At 39.4% G+C, this 19,227-nt stretch overlaps 4 protein-coding genes across 4 annotated transcripts; all 4 read right to left on the minus strand.

Annotated features, from left to right (window-relative positions):
- Window positions 1-41: 41 nt before the first annotated feature.
- LOC148397957 (transmembrane protein 248) lies at window positions 42-2,341 on the minus strand. Its single transcript, XM_088376424.1, has 7 exons — window positions 2,184-2,341; window positions 1,828-2,004; window positions 1,075-1,339; window positions 899-992; window positions 663-804; window positions 435-575; window positions 42-339 (listed from the first exon to the last, which is right to left on the minus strand). The coding sequence occupies exons 2-7, from the start codon at window positions 1,987-1,989 to the stop codon at window positions 319-321; spliced, it is 825 nt and encodes a 274-aa protein (XP_088232550.1). The 5' UTR covers window positions 1,990-2,004; window positions 2,184-2,341; the 3' UTR covers window positions 42-318.
- A 241-nt stretch (window positions 2,342-2,582) lies between these two features.
- plbd2 (phospholipase B domain containing 2) lies at window positions 2,583-5,982 on the minus strand. The gene is made up of 12 exons (XM_088377271.1): window positions 5,738-5,982; window positions 5,571-5,664; window positions 5,312-5,470; window positions 4,947-5,047; window positions 4,651-4,865; window positions 4,407-4,501; window positions 4,112-4,272; window positions 3,893-3,988; window positions 3,755-3,826; window positions 3,506-3,658; window positions 3,263-3,425; window positions 2,583-3,187 (listed from the first exon to the last, which is right to left on the minus strand). The coding sequence occupies exons 1-12, from the start codon at window positions 5,941-5,943 to the stop codon at window positions 3,017-3,019; spliced, it is 1,686 nt and encodes a 561-aa protein (XP_088233397.1). The 5' UTR covers window positions 5,944-5,982; the 3' UTR covers window positions 2,583-3,016.
- A 171-nt stretch (window positions 5,983-6,153) lies between these two features.
- Window positions 6,154-11,724, minus strand: rbm19 (RNA binding motif protein 19). The gene is made up of 24 exons (XM_088377093.1): window positions 11,564-11,724; window positions 11,295-11,477; window positions 11,098-11,211; window positions 10,942-10,977; window positions 10,458-10,692; window positions 10,050-10,309; window positions 9,914-9,973; window positions 9,739-9,817; window positions 9,565-9,636; window positions 9,251-9,457; window positions 9,023-9,153; window positions 8,811-8,938; window positions 8,642-8,738; window positions 8,430-8,540; window positions 8,152-8,352; window positions 8,013-8,082; window positions 7,777-7,931; window positions 7,644-7,704; window positions 7,463-7,542; window positions 7,315-7,370; window positions 7,106-7,222; window positions 6,917-7,022; window positions 6,703-6,823; window positions 6,154-6,622 (listed from the first exon to the last, which is right to left on the minus strand). The coding sequence occupies exons 1-24, from the start codon at window positions 11,597-11,599 to the stop codon at window positions 6,540-6,542; spliced, it is 2,799 nt and encodes a 932-aa protein (XP_088233219.1). The 5' UTR covers window positions 11,600-11,724; the 3' UTR covers window positions 6,154-6,539.
- A 599-nt stretch (window positions 11,725-12,323) lies between these two features.
- Window positions 12,324-18,631, minus strand: slc2a11b (solute carrier family 2 member 11b). The gene is made up of 12 exons (XM_088376427.1): window positions 18,500-18,631; window positions 16,507-16,605; window positions 16,197-16,357; window positions 15,952-16,076; window positions 15,730-15,859; window positions 15,333-15,481; window positions 14,921-15,114; window positions 14,627-14,737; window positions 13,262-13,363; window positions 13,100-13,175; window positions 12,895-13,022; window positions 12,324-12,632 (listed from the first exon to the last, which is right to left on the minus strand). The coding sequence occupies exons 1-12, from the start codon at window positions 18,536-18,538 to the stop codon at window positions 12,438-12,440; spliced, it is 1,509 nt and encodes a 502-aa protein (XP_088232553.1). The 5' UTR covers window positions 18,539-18,631; the 3' UTR covers window positions 12,324-12,437.
- Between the last annotated feature and the right edge of the window lie 596 nt (window positions 18,632-19,227).

Consider the following 19,227-nt stretch of genomic DNA (forward strand, 5'->3'; position numbering starts at 1 on the left):
CAGTTCATGTTTGGCGTCAGCTTAAATGAAATAACTTGTAATCACAGTTTTTGTTTTACTTTTATTACAAAAATACAATCATAATCAGACTGACCGAAAATGACAGAATAATTGAACATAAATCATGTATTAAGTATAATTAAAAGGCAGAAGACTAAACTTTGTATACATATTTTTTTCTTACAGCTTTACTTTAAATCTGGCACATTTACACTTGAGATGCTGGATAAACGTTGTTATTAGGATCCCACTGGACAAAAGGCTAGTTTTGCTCACAACCTTGGACTAAATCCTTCAACGTGCAGTTGACAAAAAGATTCAAGTGTCGAGCAAAGGTTCCTGGCAACAAACACACAACAATAATAGCGTTAGGAATCAAAATGAAGTTAAATGCTTCACGACTGTACAACAATAATAAAAGAAATACTATTTACATTTTGAAGGTCCAGCTCCTTCCTGTGGTAGTTGCGCATCTTTGAATGCGACAGGCTAGCAGCTAAACAAACTATTAAACAAACTCCTATCAGACACATACTGACTTCTATCAGATGCCGCATTGCCACCCACTGCTCGTCCTAAAAATAAAGAAATTGCTAGTTGTGTTATTTGACAGATGACTTCTTTTTTTTTTTTTTAATATATATTTTTCATCCACGTGGTACCTTTGTTAACATGATAGTGAGAGTAGGGTCATTCCTGGAGAGAAGACCATAGCAGGCTTGTGATGCTGGTGGTGGTTCATCAATAGCCTCTACATGGAGAAGTGAATGGATGTTGCCTGCTGCAAGGCACTCTGGCGGAAGCCTACATAAAAACATATGGCATATTGTAAACAATAACTTAAAGCATCTTCATACTTGAAGGTTCAAAATACACATTTGAGTGCAGCCAAACTCACAGACTCATTGGGAAGAGAGCAGTTGAAGCTCTTAAAGTGAGGCAAATGTCAGTATCATTTTCAGAATGGATGTCTACATTCACAATCTCATTGCCTAAAGAGAAAAACAATTGCACAATAACAATACAAGACATTCATGTTTACCGCAAACTCACATGCTCAAATACAATACCAACCCCCAAGATGCAATTGACTGGCTGTAAAGGTTGTGAAAAGGTCAACATCTTTTGGAAGTCCGTGGCTGGTTCTGATCATCAGAGGAACCTTGAGATGCAAGCTGCTCACATGTGAGGGCTGTGGTGTCAAGTCAAGTGAAGTATCTTCATTTCTTTTCTGTTCTATAAGTGGAGATGGGCCTAGAGACACTGGCTCATCAGAACTCCAGTTGCTTTTAACACACAGATGGAAGTGTGCTAACGTAGAGAGGAGATGGTTCCAGTCCTAAGAGACAAAACAATATTTGGCATATGCATGATAACAGTGGCAGTCTAAATAAATACAGTGCAGTTATATTCAAGTTCATATGCATTTTTTTTTGTTGAAAAATAAATTTCTTTCCACTCTGTTGATTATAACCTCATGATGGTGGAATTTGGAGATAAAAATATTTTCTTTGTGTTAAAAATTTGAGAACTACCTATGTAGCAAATATATATGTTTTTGACATTTTCAATAAAACACACCAATGTAAAGCCGACATGCACATAATACTCCATTGCACAGTTAGTGCCTTCCTTAAAGACACCTTGAAAGTACTCAGGTAGTGAACAAGCACTTCCCATATTTTTTTTCCCATCAATTATCCATTAAAATGGGCTTGAATGAAGTGAATACAATTGCTTGCCCGAGTCATGCTGGTTCCAACTTGCACATTTGACATTTAATGTCACATTCCCGTCCACCTGCAAGACAAATTAGGCAGTTCTTACCTTTTCTGTGTCAGGATTGGGTATTGTGTGACTACTGCTATAGAAACCGAGGCAGATAAACGAAATCGCCAGTGTCACGAGACACAGGAAAAATGTCACAGCCGGCGGGTTCTGGGACACCTTGTCTCTTAAATTACTAATGGGCTGCCAAGATGCCATCATCGAGCACAATTAAACCTGGAATTAAGCAAACATGGGGAAACAAACGTCACTAATTATGTCTTATCAAATATGATTTGCCATATGTTCATCTTTTTGGCGACACGCACAGCGACACAAGCAAACAAGTTCCTGCAGCATGCAAATATTCAACAAAAATATGCATACTTTATAAAACGTCTGCATTACTGCCATACCTTAAAATTGAGAAGGCTGCGCTCATAACGTAGTTATTTTGCAAAATGCAGTTCTTGTATAGCGACATAACTTAGATAAGGGGTCCAAAGAGTACAGCTGCTGTGCTGGGCATAACACGACACGAGTGTTTTTTTACGCCACTTCATCGGTTTACGGCTGTAGATGGTTGGGCGAGTAGAACACGTGAGCAGTGTTTACGTGCTGATGACGTCAGATGTTTACTAGCGAGCTGTCAGATGCAGCTACGGTGGCCTTACTGCCTATTTTACATTTTAATTAAGCGATTATGCTTCAAAATTTTCGCTTAAGATTCCAGGATGACAAGTACCCATCTTTAATTGGTTTTGCTTGAGTGCAGTGTGTGTACTGTTAAAATGTACCCAAAATTTCACTTTCAGTATAATTCATACAAACTTTGATATTTTTATTCAAAGCATACGTATATTTGTTCGGAACATATTTCATAGATTGAATGTGAAGTAAAAATTTATCTCAAATCACAAACAAATGATGATAGATAATTTAGAAAATAGTTTTAAAAAATGTAAGATGCACATTACAATCACATTAAAATGTGTCAAACAACACTAATTTACTCATTCATGATCAGACATAAAACAAATTCGTTTGTTTTTCATAATTCCTCACATTCAAAATATCCCTTCTATGGTTTTACTGAGCAAAAAAATAAGCAGAATATAATCATTGTACAGAATATAATCTGGACCCTGCGATTTGCAAGAAACCATTTACATCGTGTTGTTTCCCTTTGTCAAAACCTCCACAGCACTTCCACCCCCCAATCTTTCTTTTAAGCAAGACATTATTGCTATCAAGATGTCCAGGTGACTTTAACAGGCTTAAATGCCATAATATCGGGTTGACCCATGTGCAGCAGGTCTTTGTATGGAGAAGTGCTCCATTGGAAGGGTGGCACTTGGTCCCAAGTTGGCCCACTTACGGCCAGCATCTCATAACGACGAAACATTCCATAGGAGGTCATCTGCACAAAAGACACATCAGTGTGTTGCAGACAAGGCCAATGAATGGCTTGACAGACTCTAAAAAAGACAAATACCTTCATGTCCGTTCCTCCATGGGGCCTTTGCCGTAAGGCGCCAAATGGATAAGTGCCATTTGCTGGATTTAGATCGGAGCGAGCTGAGATGGCATTCTCTCCATTCGTGGGTGGATTGCAATCTTGGCATCGTGACAAGGGGTCTTCCTTGAAGTTATTATATCTAAATAGACAAAAAAAATCTATGTGAAGGAAAAATTTAAATGTATTTAAATGCATAAACCTTTGTTTCATGGTTCAAACCTCATGAGGCGCATCATGGAGGCAATGTCTGTAATGGTTTTCTGGTCTCTCTTGAATATCTGAGCCCGGGGATTTTGGTCCAGGGAGAACCATGGACCAAACTTTTTCACCAACTCATTGCAGCCGCTTGCATTAAATATCTCCTCATAGTATCTTCCATCACATATGGTCCAAAAATTACATACAGTAAGTTGCAAACATGGGCAGGTCACATTCAACATGCTGTAAATACTGTGGATCAATACTTACGGTACGTTGTAACTTGCCCAGTATCCTTTCTGTAGCAATTCTTCCGTTTTATCCATAAAAATAATTTTACCCCTGTAATGTTAAAGAAGAGCCTCCTTATAGCAAACAAAACTTAACACACAAGTTTAACGGACTTACGGAATCTGCTCCAATACGACAAACAAGTCCTTCATGATGTTGGTCTTCCCTGGAGTAAAGTTGTTATAGTCCACAATCATCCACTGGTTGTTATACCTAAAAACATATGCATAGTCCAAATTGAAAATATAATCTTTACCTTATTCTTGACTCAATATTAAAGACTGGCAGAATTCTAAAATTTGCAATTCGAGTAGCTGAATCATGCTTGAAACCTACGTGCCGCTGTTGTACTGGCTGAACACCTCCGCCCAAGCAGTAGCGGTCACTGCCAAACGATTCGCCACAATATTCCTGAGCCATTCCATCACTGTGCCTGTGGGTTGAACAAACTTCCACAAAGCAGGGTTGCTATTTCCAATAGTTGTTTCCAGGGTAACCTGCAGTCATGACACCAATAATTCATTCAGACAAATGAAAAGAAAACAAACATTCTTTTATTGTTGGCCAAACCGTTCATACTTAAAATCATTATCGTGCCAAAGGCCTAGCATTGTATCATGACGGCTCTTACCAAGCCACTACTGAGGATGTAAAAGTCATCTCCAGAAAAAATCGATCCAGGATAGGAGGAGAATGCCTGGATCCGTCCAGGGAGGATAAGATTATCTGGGGACAAAATTAATAAATATAATAATTAATAAATGAATAAATCTTCCTGTTATCTTACAACCGGGCAACATTTCACATTGTAATGTACTTATCACCCTTAAAAACATTGAACATCACTAACTTTTACTAATACTGTATAAACGCACTTGAGGGTGAAACTTTGAAGGCAAAGGAGTATTTCTTCATGATGCGCAACATTGACTGGTAGGTGCTCCAGGTGTCATGTGACACCAGGAGATCCTTATTGTTTGGCAGCAGCTTAATGAGAGCGGAGCACGAGCCGGATCCCAGTGGTTGAGTCAAGCTGGATTTATTCAGAGCTGATTCCAAATCCTCCAGATCTCCACCCATTTGGAAGAGTCTGGTTGGTAACACAAGGCAAGGACATTTCTGTTGGTGAACATTTAATTTGTTGTATTTTCTCCAAATCACACCTACTTACAGGAAACCAAATGGGTCAAACGATATTGGGCCAGAAGGAAATGACAGTTGTTCATTGTAACTGTCCTCCAGACCTTTGAGCTGAAGAAGAGCCAGTCGAACCTGCCATGAAAAAAACAACCTTGTTTATTTACTATTTCCCGGGATCAATAAAGTTTCAATCAATCAATCAATCAGTCAATCAATCAATATTACAGGGTAATTTTTAATGGCCCCAAAATATCACAAACTGGAAAAAGCTTATGATTAAAAAAACGTCACTGAAAACTGTGACTTTTTTTAAATTGTATTTTATCTATTTACATATTTTACATGTTTCAGCTTGAGCCACATGACTTCTGTTTATTCACAAGACTTCCGAAATACCTGGTACCAGTAAGGTGAATTAGGCTCCTTCTCAGTTTGCTCCTGAATCCACTGCAGGTTAATAGTGACAAAAGTCTTAAGGCGATCACAGTAACCAGAATCTTTCGAGAAGGGTCCACAATAACCCATGACAGTGTTCATCCAGTGCTTGTAGATAAGCTAAACACAGAAACACCCATAAGCAAATACAGTAAAACATACAATCTTGCAGAGCCCAGTATAACCGAGCAAGGTTAATTTTGTGTTTTTGGAGACTGACCTGAGAAGTTACTGCAGCCTCCACAGCTCCAGCAGCATACGCCTGGATGCTGTCATTGTATTGACTGCTAGTGGTCACCTCCAAGAACGACCATCTTATGTAAATGAACACATATAGAATCAGTGAATGCAGAACCAAGTATTGTCATAAGTAAACATGTTACCTACCCTGAGGTTTCAATGTTGTCGGTGAAGTTGGCCCACGCCACAAAATCTTTTCTAAAACCCTCGAGGAGAGACAATTGCCCCGTGTTTTTGTCAATCACCGCCGTTCGCACTTCAGCTCCAACAACGTCAGTGAGTAACACAAAACTAATTATAAAAAGCGAAATAAACCGACACATAAAAGACATCTCTGCCGAGCTGTGGGCCATGTTTTCACGAATAAGTCATATGATATGACGAAATTATCACGTGACCAGGCACGAGTTCTGATTTGACAATACGTATGTAGATAACGTATCTCGTGAGTTGGTTGCCATCTTGGATGTGGCAGATGGACCCCATAAACAATAACAAATAGACTAAATTTCATAGTGAACAGTCTAAACTGTAATTGCACGTTTGACAACAGCACACGGGACCACATTTAAACATTTTATTTAAAACAGATTTAAAACAATTCTGTACAAAATATCTGTATTATGAAATAAAAGGTTTTTTTTTCAAATAAAACTGATCTACACGGAATAGACCCTCATATGAGATCAAGACTGTGTTAAATGTAATTCCTAACACCTCTTTTACCGTACATTATTCCATCTTCCTTAACATAATGGCTAATGACGGTGGCATGAATTGTCGTGGATTCACACGCTCAGATCCAGGAAAATTGGAGTATGTTGCTCAAGAATACCTCAATAGGCTGTGAGGTGGTCATTAGGAATCAAATTCCCAATCTTTAGATTGAGTGACAACACATCTCTCAACCCCTCAATTCTTTACAGCTTCAATATAGGCAACATCACTTTCAGTCCTCTGCATCACGAGGAGTTTCCATATCTTCCAGAATTTCCCCCAGCATCCCTGCCTTCCGTTTCTTTTTGCTGTCCACTAAAATTAGAAATAAATGAAAAAGGTGAGACAAATGATTCCCCCGATAGCACTAATCACACACTTTTCAAATCATTTACCGTGAAAATGTTCGGCTGTTTTCCGTCTCAGTGTCTCTACTGTTTCCTCCGTGTCAGCCCACTCCAGCACAAGACGTCTTCCGTAAAGATGAGTGCTGTGACACAAGGCAGCAAATGCTTTCTGGAGATAAAGATGAGGATATCACCAGTCATATTTTGTAGTCAATTAAACCAGTGACTGTGAGAGACAAATGCAGTGTGTGTTTGCCCAAACCTTGGCATCCTGCTTGGTGATAAAGTCAACAAAGCCAAAACCTCTATGACTCCCAGTACCCGCTAATTTTTTGGGAAGGCGGACTGTCTTCAGCTCTCCAAATGTACTGAGAAAGAATGAGTAGATCATCGCAGTGCCCATCTACAAAGTGACTCATATACAGTAGCTGTGTGTGTATGTAGCTGCTACCAGAAGAGTTCTCGAACTTCCTTGACAGTCGCTTCGAAAGGGACATTTCGCACAAGGATCTTTGATCCCATTTGCTTCTTCTGCACCTGCTTTTTCTTGTGTGACACTTCAGCAGTCCTATAAGGAAAAAAAACCCAACCAAATAATAGTGAAATCAGTTTCCAGATCCCCACAATGAGTGCACAAGGTATTTATTTTTTTATTTTTACCTTGTAGCTCTCGCTGAAATCTTCAGTTCTAAGCAATGTCCATCCACATTGCAGCGCTGGAGAAAATGCAAAAGAAACAGTCATGTGACCTACAGACGAGGCAATGGCAAGTTTTAACTAGCAACAGCGAGGACGCAAATCCAAATACCTGGAGCTGTCGCAAGGCTTTCTGTGCTGCCTCAGCGGTATGATACTGAACAAAACCATAGCCCATTGACAGCATTTTGCCTAAAAGTCAAAGCAAATATCACTTTAAAAAAGAAACTCAAACACCTAAATACAGTAAATCAGTTCTCTTCACTACTACATGTGCATTTGATCATAATTACCAGTTTTATGTTTTTTCTTGGAGATTGTGCATGACTTCACCTTGCCACATTTTGAGAAAGTCTAAAACAACAAATGAGCAGGAATGAAAAACTGACATCGTCTTCTCCATAACTCAGCATTACAAATGTGTACCTCTTGAAGTGTTTTCTCGATTGTGCTGAAATTTAGATTCTTGATGAAAAGTGTGGAACCAGGAACAGAGTCTTCCTCCTCTTCTTCCTCTTCTTCATCCTCTCCTTTTTCTTCCTTTGGTTGTTCCTTCTTTTCTTCCTCAACCTTTGCTCTCACTTGGTTGAACAGGTCCACACATTTATTGTTCATTTAATAATAGTAAATATTTTTTAGGGAGACTGAGCGTGGTATCGTACCTGGTGTGGGTTTGGCTGCAACCAACACCCCCATGGGCGCCCACTCCAAATACAGTGGGACATGACGAAACTGTGAAACAAAACCCACAAGTTTCAGCTCCCTGCATGCTACACGCAACTAAAAGGGCGTCCGACGCACCTTCGTGTAGGCCAGTCTTGTAAAAGCTCGCTTGGCTTCCGTGGGCTCCAGGAACTCCACGAGAGCGGTAAGGCCGGGAGGCGGCAGCAGCACTCGCCCCAAAGAGCCATGGGTGGAGAAGAGTTCCTCCAGCTCTGAGACGGTCACTCCGGCTGGAAGGTTCTTCACCAACATCACTGTTGTGCTTCTCTCGGCAGCTGCCTACACACCAGACAAAGCAACTTGAGTTGGAAAAAAAAAGTGACCAGTCTTGAGCCGGTGCTTCAGGCAAACCATACCTGACTAAAGGAATCCAAATTCACACCGCTGTCTAGTAGAAATTGGCGAGTCTCTTGAACAATCTGGGTCTCCCCTAAAGCCATTCGTACTGCAACACTTCCCTTTGTCTCCTGCAGAGACAGCAACAAAACAAAACAAAAAAGTCAAGCAGGATTTAGATTTGAAAGTACAGTATGTTGGAGGATTAGTGTGGAAAACAGGACAAAATTACATGGTCCAAGACTTTGCTTTTGGTGGTGGCGTATTTTTCCGCAATGGTATCGGCCACTGCGCTGGTGCCCAGAAAGAGCGTATTCCAGTTGTGTGAACTAAAAACAAAGAATTCTATCAAAAGGTGGCAAAACAAACAAGCAGAAAAGCGTTAATTCAAACACGCATACCTGGAACTAGATGCTTTGTTTTTTGTATCCTTTTGACGTTTATAAGTTGAGGAGCCGGGACCGCCGGCTTCTGAAGAGTTACTTTTTTCCTTCTTTATTATGGATGGAATCACGTGAATCATCCTACCCTGGAAAAAAAACAAGTGTTATTTTAACTTCTTCATGCAGAGCAGGCTCAACAATCATAACTATGGAGATCCTATCAAACATACCTGAAATACGTGCCCATCTAGCTGAGCCAAAGCTGCCACAGCATTTTCAGGAATCATGTACGTTACAAAAGCAAAACCTTTTGGACTCTTTGTTAGAGTGTCAATGGGGAAGACCACCTCGGCTAAAGGACCTACGACAATGCCAAATGCAAATGGAACATAATTATATTTGCCATGGGCAAGCTTCAATTGGAACATATTCATCACCCTTTCAATGATTCAACTTGCCGTGTTTCGTGAATATTTCTTTGATGTCCTCTTCTGTGCACGTGTAAGGGAGGTTTCGGACAAAAAGGCGTCCTGATTCTGCAACATCCTCTACTTCTTCGTCCTCCTTCAGTTTCCGGGTGAAGTTTTGTTGAACTTTTTCGGCCTTTTGGTCAGTCGTCTTCCATCCGGATGCTGCAACACGGAAGACCTCGATGTAGCGGCCTCCTAAAGGCAAACAAAACCATAGAAAAAAAATACATTCTCATTTCTTACAGACATTAGTGTCATGTAACAACATTGGAAAGGCTCCAATCATGAGATAGAACTCTCACTTATATAGTCTTTATTCTTCTTCAAGGCATTTTCACTTTCTTGTGCAGAGTGTAGATCTACATATGCATACCCTAAAACACACACAAGATAATGAAGGGACACATGCATTTCAGACCCACAAACGCCAAGTAACAATGTGTACAGCTTAATCAAACATGCTTCCCATAAAATACCTGTTTGGTGGCCATGTTCATTTCTTGCGATTCGGATGGCAGCGGGCTTCAGTGGTGTCATGAATTCTCGAATTTCATACTTGTTTCATAAAAAGATGTGTGTGATTAATTTCAAAGTGCCCTGGGTTTTTTTTTCCTACACAAACTTTCACAACAATTACAAAAGTCTCTTCACCTCTTTAACATTGAATGGGAGTCCTCTCAGCTTAACTGTGAACTCTGTTGTTGGTTCAAACTGGAACGGAAATTGGGTAAACTGACCAGGAAACACATAGTCCAAAACAGAAGTGTAAATGAGACCGATTAGTCACCTCTTGCCTTGCATCTTTCTTGGCTTTTCCCTGCTTCTTATCCTCAGACGAAACAGGGATTTTCTTCTTGCGGGAGTCATCCTGGTTCCCACGCTTGTGAACACTGTCGTTGAGTTGTGCAAGTCCACAATCCTCTTCCTCCCCTTGTTGCTTGTCAACCTTCTCATCGCTTTCATCCGTGGCGTCCACAGTTCGTACCACCTTTGAGCGCAGATAATCCATATCTGACAAGCTGGACTTCAGAGCTTCTTTAGAGGTGTCTAGAAAACACACCATACACTACCTTTGGTTGACGATACGTAAAACGTAACAAAGTAGCCCACAAATATGAGGTGTGCTTTACTTTGTCCAACTTTTGCGCAGCTGCTCATTGAGCTTCATCTTTTAAAGTCCTTCAAAGTTACTTACAGTTATCTCCACTGTCTTCCTCCTCCTCATCGTCTTCTTTTTTCTCTTCATATTCATCGTCCGACTGGTCAGAGTCAAAGTTGAGGTAATCATCTGAAGCCGGCTTCTTCCTGCCTTTTCCCTTGGCACTGTCAGGGTCGACTGTCTGCTCCACTGCATCGTTCACCCATGTAGGTACTTTGCATCGAACCTGATGCACTGACAGGAACTCCTTGAACTGCTCGTCCTCCTCAAGCTGATGCGCACGAAACATACAGACAGGTTAGATTTTGAAATTTTGAAAAAAGGGAAGGTGATATTGTAGTGTGTACAACCGCAATGTATCATACTGACAGGCATTTTTATCACATTTATTTAATTCATGTCTTGTTTTGGATGCAGTTGGATTGTGCTGGTGCACCTTATGTTGCCAGTGAATGCATAATTAGAATTGAGCAGATGAGTAACCAACACCCATAAAAAAAAATAATTGAAAGCCACTCACATTTTTCAGTGCACTCCTTTCCTTTTTGTCCTTCTCCTAGAAACACATATCGTTAGAAAACAGTACAATACAGCCCAGGAGTATAACATTTCCAAACACTAATTCTAGTTTTCATTCCAGGACAGTTTCTCTTAATTCATGCAATGAATAGCCCACCTTTTTATTAGCAGTTTCAGTCTGCGTGGTTGGTTTGTCTGGTTCAGAGTTCTGAGTGTGTTTGCTCCATGCTTTTGCTTTAGTGGGGTCACCAAATGCCTTACACAGCTCCACCTGCAATGGAGTCAATCAAGTCTCACATCAGTGGCTATGGACACATCGCTTGTGAAGCAGACAGCAGGCCCACAGAAACTTACAGTCACTCTGGATGTATCCACGAAACTCCTATTAAAATGCTTCAACGCTGTAATTGCATCTTCCTCGCGTTTGAATCCGACAAAGCCAAACTTGCGGAATTTGCCATCCTTGGTGAACATGAGGCGGCAGTCAGTTACGGTCCCAAAGGCTGCAAACATCTCTCGGAACCTCTCCAACTTCATCTGAGCACAAGTTCCACATTCATGTTGAATGATATGCGTACGTAAAATTTAGCTGTCCCTTTTTACCATCCATGTTTAGTACTTACCCCATTTGGAAGGCTTTTAACGATAAGTCTCGACATATTGTAAGTTTGTAAACTCGCAAATGAAGCAAAAACCTTGATTATTTATACTTGTCAACAAACGAGCATGTGAAGCGAGGTGGTCGCCATCTTGGACTGGGCTACTTCTTCGTCGCTTTCTTTGCATTATGTTGCCCAGAACGCCACCTACTGGAGATATGCTCATTTTCAGAGTTTCATATATGAGCATAGTAAAAAATGAGCACATACATTTTGGTGACAAAAGTTTTCTCACATTAAAGCAACATTATGGGTTTGCCACGTCCTTAAATTTCTACTAAAAATACTAAAGTATCCCACAATCCGATGCGGATGACCATATTGGCAGTCAACTTCATCTTTTCATTGCATGCTGAATAATGAAAAGAGTTAATATTGTGTCCAATAGTTTACGTGAGTGGAAGAGTTTTTAGAGAACTGAGTAACTGTAGTGATGGAGATGTACACACACTTTAGACAGGCAAGCAAATGCACTGAATTTGTCCCTGTCAGTCTTGTTTTCATTATAAAGCGCAAATTTAGAATGAAGACTACCAAGCAAAAATACTATGTACATTGTTTTGAGATTCTTAGTTGCAGAATGCGCATGATGTGTATCATATATGTAAGGTATGTTTTTGCCACCACTTAGAGAAATTTAAAACTCACTCACCGGTTTTGATCAGTACTTTTCATAGTTCATAGTTTTGAAGAGAACTTTATTGGCAATGTTAAGTCCACTGTAGAAAACAAGAATACATTCCCATAACAAAAAGTTGAATTTTATATTACAATTCAAGTCAGCATTGTGATGAGTACAAAAAAATATTCACTCAAGAGTCATGAGGTACAGTACATGCTACATTGAGGTTGACAACAGTGTCATGCCAGAGCCATCAGTGCCACGGCCCTTCTTTTTTCTTCCAGTCTTAAACTCGTTTTGGATTTCCAGAAATGTTTTGTTCTTGGTTTCAGGAATGATGAAGAATATGTAAAGTGCCACCAGGGTGCAGATGGCCATAAACACCAGAAAACAGTACTGCTTTAGACCAAGCTGTGGAAAACACAAAAACACAAAAGCTTGACCCACATTACATAATCAGTAATTTAGCTCCTGAAGGGCAGAGTTGGAATTGAACCCAGCACTCCAGAAATGTGAGGCAGATATGTTAACCAGTGTGCCATCCATTTTGAGGACTGCATTATCTATAGTAAGCAGTAATAGAAATCTAAGCAAACTGGATGTCCACCAACATCCAAGGTTTTGTTTGACTTCAGAGGTTTTACTGTAGTTTAACATTACATTGGTTACTTACGACAATAAAAGGGAAGATCATGCTGATAAAGAAGAAGCTGATCCAGTTTATGGAGCCTGCAATCATGTAGGCTGCCGGCCGTGCGTTTTGCGTGAACAGTTCCATAGTCAAGATATTAGTCACACCACCTTCGGAGGAGACAAGGCATGAGAACCAGATTAGGTATGCACCAGCACCAATTTCTGGTCAAATTGCAAATTGTTACCTGGCCCTAATCCAAAACTCAGAATAAAGGCAAAAACACAAGCCATGCTGAGGTAGGGAAAAACTGGACTGATCTCCTGTGAGTAATAAAAGAAGACAGGGAGGTCAGATACAGCCAATCACACCAATACATGTGTTTTATTTACAAAGAGTGGTTCAGTGCCTGAAAAGTAATGGTCAGAGTGAACAAAATGCAGCAGATACTCATCAGCGTGTATCCTCCAGTAATGAGCACTTTCCGTCCCAGATGCTCGATGAGCAAACCCTGTGACACACGTAGCACATGACAAGATTGAAAACACTGCATGAAAGCATTTTTTCTTAGCCTGACACTGACCTTTCATGCTACTTTGTGTTCATTTTGTTCCATCATACTACACAGCACGAAATGCTGTTAGTGAGTCAAAGGTTACGATCTCTCTGTGAGGTGATCATCAGTGCTTCTATGGACTAGTATAAGGGTTTTCAATTGGTTTTGTCCAAGGGACCACTATATAAAACCAAGAAGTAACTTAGGGACCACTGCTTAGGCGGAATATTATTCTATTTTGCACTAAAGGAGGATAGACCTATACAGGCTATTTATTTGCATCTGTATTTCTATTTTGGGAAACTCAGATACATTTGACATAATTTGGAAGGAGGAATGATTCACAAAATTAGCTGTCTAAATAATAAATCAATTTTATTTTTAAAAATGTTGCCATTATTTTGCATTTCCAATTTCACGGCCCACCTGCAATACCATTACATTACAGGGTCGCAGACCACCAGTCGACAATCAGTGGACTAGAATTTCTATCAAGTTGAGACACTGTATAAAACATTTATGAAAACAGAATATAATGATTTGAAAATCCTTTTCAACCGAGTGCGTACTTGCCAACTTTAGAGTGTGAAAAATATGTTGACAATTCTAAAAGATTAAATGCAAATATACTGCAAATAAAATAAATTACAACTAAACTGTACAAATACACTGTACTGGATTTTAAAAAATAGTAAGTAAAATTTGTCGGTGTCAACGTGCTCACACACAAATGAAAGTTCAGTAATGTAAAAATGGAAAAGGTAAAAAAAGATGAAACAAATCCCCCACAAAAATTCAACCATTGGTGACAAATGATGATCAATGATCAGTAAAGATCAAGACAATTGGTCTTATCTTCACTTGGGAATTGATAAAAAAACTACTAAAGATTATGATGGATATTAGACTGAGTCCAGACAAAATACCTTGTGACCTTGCATAGCTAATCATTTTTGTGCGACATCCTCCAGAAAGGGCACAAGGTTTTGTTTCACATAATAATGTTTCATTCATTTGTCATTATCTATGACTGTCTATTGAGTAAAAAATCCCGAATCGGAAGATCATACAAGGTCAGAAGCTAAATGAGTTAAACCAATGAATAGACTGAATTAATATATGAATGTGTGATTACATCATATCGCAAAACGTGTGTGCGCGTGTGTGTGTGTGTGTGTGTGTGTGTGTGTACGAGGAGAAAATACAAAAAATACTTACACAAGTCAACGCAGTGATGCATTCACAGGCACCAGTGCCAACGGCTGCATATGGTATTCTCTCATTGGGAATTCCGGCTTGCGTGAACACATAATCTGCATAGAAGTATATCTGCAGCAGAGATAAATTGGAATTACCAATTTAAATCTCAAATTAATCTTCATATAGGAATATGTTGGCCAAAAAAAGACTATTTATAAGAGTCACGTTCTAATTTTCAGTATGACGTTGGTATTTGGAGCAACACACAATAGGCCTACAGTTGTAAAAGAGGCAGTATATTACTGTACGTACGGCATTAATTCCATTCAGCTGCTGGGCTGAATTGAGAAGCATGATGGTAAGAAGCTGCCAGCGTATGCTGCGGTCTGCAAGCAGCTCCCATGGCTTCTTGGCCTGGAATCCTTCTTGTTCCAGGTTGTTCTTCTCCTTCTCCATGTCCTCCATTTCAGCCTCCCAATCAGCTGCCCCATGAAGCTGCTTGAGGGCTGCAAGCAGGCAAATGATAAACAGCATGTGGTGATTGTTGTCTCGAGTTCTCCTTTTGAATCAATGCATCAAATGTGATCGCATGAAGATACATCTCTCTGCCTCAGGTGATTATCAAGACAGTCTGTATTTAATTTTTTTAACCATGTGCACTGGATAACAACTTATAAGGACACATATTGAGAAGCAAGCTGAAACATAGCAGTGTTTAAGTCACCTTTTTTGCATCCCTCATAATCTCCTCTGTCAATGAGCAGAAAGCGTGGACTCTCTGGGAACCACGGGAGCATCAGGAGCTGCATGACCGCTGGGATGCATATGGTGGCAAGCAGAATGGGCCAGGTCTCTTCTTTACCAAGCAGCTCTCTATTTAGACACAAAGATGTTAAAGCAACATCCTTTTTGCAACCCTATTTGACACATACATAGAGGGCTGGAACGGATTAATGGCATTTCCAGTCTTTTCAATGTGGGAAATTGATTTAAGATAAGTGTTATGGATCACGAGTGCGGGACAAATCAAACTTTTGACTCAAGGCACCACTGTGGTAATATTTAAAATACATTAAAAACATTAGCTATATGGCAGTCGAAACAAAAAGAAATATTTTTACTTAAGGCCCATCACTTGTCCAGTGAAGATTCCACCTGTCACAAAAACTGAGGTTCCCATTCCCATGAGGCCGCGAATTGATGTTGGAGCAATTTCCACCAGGTATAAAGGTTGAACACAAAGACCAATGCCTATACAAATGACACAGTACAGATGAGAGTCAGTGACAGAAAATCATATCATATACATTTTCATTTGAAGTAGAATTTAATATCACGTTTACCAGAATTTAATCCAATGAGAAAACGTCCAAGGATGATTAGTTCAAATATTCCTGTTGGGTAGCTCAGACCCATCATCAGGGCAGCCGCCATGGCAAAAATGTTATTGATCAACATTGCCCCTTTCCTGCAGCAACAAAGACACCATCAACAGAGGTATAACATTATTATGTCATTGTTGGGGAGTCAATCTCATGAGATCCGGTACAACAAAGTGTATCATGAATTCTGAAAACGAAAACCATACCTTCCCAGCTTTATAGACAGTGTTCCTCCAACCGACACTCCTATTAGTCCTCCAAGCGTGAATATAGACACTATGGTGGACCACATTAAAGTGAGAACACCAGGTGCAATGTTGCTTTGGTATCGCTCTATCCATGTTTGGTTGATGAAATTTTGCACATACTATGAACATGAGGAGACAAAAGATAAAAATACCATCCGAGATTCAAACAAAGGAACGTCTCAAGTGTGAGCCAGAAGTGATAACCACGAGTACAACTGATATTATCAACATTTGAAAATGTTAATATGGTAGAAAATAGCAGCATTACCTTGGTGGGTGCATTTATGACAGAGACGTTATATCCATACTGGAAGGTCCCTCCAATCCCAGCAGCAAAGGTAGCCAGAAGAAGAATTTTGTTTGGGACCTGAGAGACACAAATGCACACAAAAAATCAAAATAGAAGACCCAACTAAATTTGTTGCTATAATGGAGTACACTGAAAATCCCATAAAAAATCTCAGCGTAAACCAAATATAGCCTCAAGTCATGCTGACACAACTTAACAAAATACTTCGCATACCTTCAATGCCGGCTTTGTTTCTTCGGCCTCTTTAATTAACAAAGGAGTATATTCATAGTTATTTTCCTGATTTTTTTTCGACATTTTTGTGCGCCTTGCTCAGTGTGTGCCACTAGTATCCAAAGTCTCTTTTGCACACTGAGTGTCTTCCTCATGCAGTGGTTGAGATCTGACAAGGGGCTGGTTTTATCCTGCAACAACAACAGTGTTCTTGTGCCTAATGCGACCGCAGCGTGTGAAGAATCAACTTATGTCTAGCATGAGGTCATGAAATCTTCATGCATCACAAGTGGATTTCCTTCAAAAGTAGACTCAAGTAGTAATTTATGATGTCAAAAATTGACATTTTATAGTTCAGACTGTGCCTCAAAGCAGTCAATAAGAACAGGATTTACGGATATACAGTGGTGTGGGAGGGATCAGCATTAAGGGTTGAAATTGGGGTGTTAGATCACCAAATGATTCCCGGGCGCGGCTCCGCTGCTGCTCACTGCTCCCTTCGGAGATAGGTTAAATGCAGAGTCAAATTTCACCACACCCAGATGCATGTGTGAGAATCATTGGGTCTTTTTTTATAAACTGTATTTTATTGTTAATCAGTCATTTCAATACACGATGCACCCAGGAAATATCACTCTGATGTAGCTTTTCAAAATAAAAACATTTTGAGATCTGTAAACATGACTGTCGTAAAGCGGGAATTCAAAGAGAAATTAAAAGCAACCCCACTGTTGTCACTTATTAAATTAAAGTTCTGACAGTTTGCCCAGGTCCACTATCCCAGGGAGGCACTCGGGAAATTTAATCTAAATCTAATGTAGCATGTCAGAATAAAAGCAGATTTCAAAGTGAATCCCAAGGTTTTCACACAACCTTTTCAATTCTTGTAATTTCCATGCAAAAATGCCATCCTGGAGATTTTATTTATATCTGATTTACCATTTTAAAATAAAAGCCTTTTCAAATTTGCATTAGTGACAGCTGTCACTCTAATTTCAGAGTGACATTAACAATCCATACATCCGTCCGTCCATCCTTCCATCCATTTTCTGTACCGGTTGTCCCCACAGGGGTCATGGGCGATAGTGTTTCACCATTTTAATCTTCCATGAACAACTCAAAACAGATGCCGGCCTAATAATACATTACAGAAAGTGTTTTGTTACCATCACAATACGTGGCTTGATTGATCAAAAAAGAGGGATAGCAGAGGGGAACCGGTGGCCACAGGTTTTATACTATTAGTGCAGCAGAAGAGAAGTATTTACGTAATTGCATTACTTCTTAATTAATTTGATTAATTAATTACATTTATTCATTATACATATATATTTTTATATTTATTTATTATATTTGGCTGTTTCCTGCAAATATTCAAGTGATCATTCAGTAAATAATAGATGCTTACGAATACAGTATGCAGTAGTTGTAATGTTCTATTATCACACAACTTTGAAGTTATTGGACTTCATGTAGACTTTCAAATACTTTTAAGTAGATTTTTGTTCACCCATGCATCAACACCCGATTTCCTTTGGATTTGCTAAAGCTGCCAACTGAAAGTACAAGGTCGTTTAAATGAATTGCTACATTCGCTTGATCATAGGATGGCCCATGTATATAAATATTTTCCAGGAATGTTTATTATAACTTCAGCTCAGAAAAAAACACCAATGTCTAAAATGTATCAAACAAGATTTACATATTATTTAGCCACTACATTTAATATTTGACTTACCCCTTTCTTTGATACAGGTGGTTCCTCACTGAGCTCCATGACGAAGACCCCAAAAGAGCTATTACGTTTTAATGAAATGTAGAAAATGAATGTTCCGCTTCAGATAAAAGTCTTGCATAATGGAATACTACCACAAGGTGTAGCATATGATTTCTCCTCCACAGAGGGATGAAGGGGGTGGGGGGAGTGGTTCAGTTACCCCTCAAAATGCATTCTTTGGGCTGAAACTTGTGATTTCTGTGATGAGAATTGTGATTTCTGACCCATATGCAAAACAAAAAGTATGTATGTAAGTACTATGTCGAGAAAGAAACCTATGAGAAACAAAACATAACAAAACAAACTACAAAGAATTTGTTACCCATGATTAAAAAACACACCAAAACTTTATGGGTGGAGCAAAGCACACACAAGCAAGATCCACGAAGAACCGCATATTCTCTTAAAATTCATTAAATGTAAAAATAAAAAAGGGAGAAGAGTGAACAAAAGAAAAAGACCTAATGCAATAATAGATTTTAAAGCAGAAATATTGACAAATAAAGTAAAATGAGTAACATATAGCAAAACAAAAGGACAGTTGCTTAAGTGATTTAAAAAAAAATACATGCACTATTCAGCAAGGCAAAACTAAAATGTCATCTGGACTACATCAGCCAAATTTCTGCAAGGCAATCCAGTTTCTGCATAACCCAATAATCCTTTGGGAGGTTAAACTGCATGTTTTG

The sequence above is a fragment of the Syngnathus floridae genome, chromosome 5, assembly GCF_059516105.1.
Source record: "Syngnathus floridae isolate MCC-2025c chromosome 5, RoL_Sflo_1.0, whole genome shotgun sequence".
In the NCBI taxonomy this organism is placed as follows: Eukaryota; Metazoa; Chordata; class Actinopteri; order Syngnathiformes; family Syngnathidae; genus Syngnathus; species Syngnathus floridae.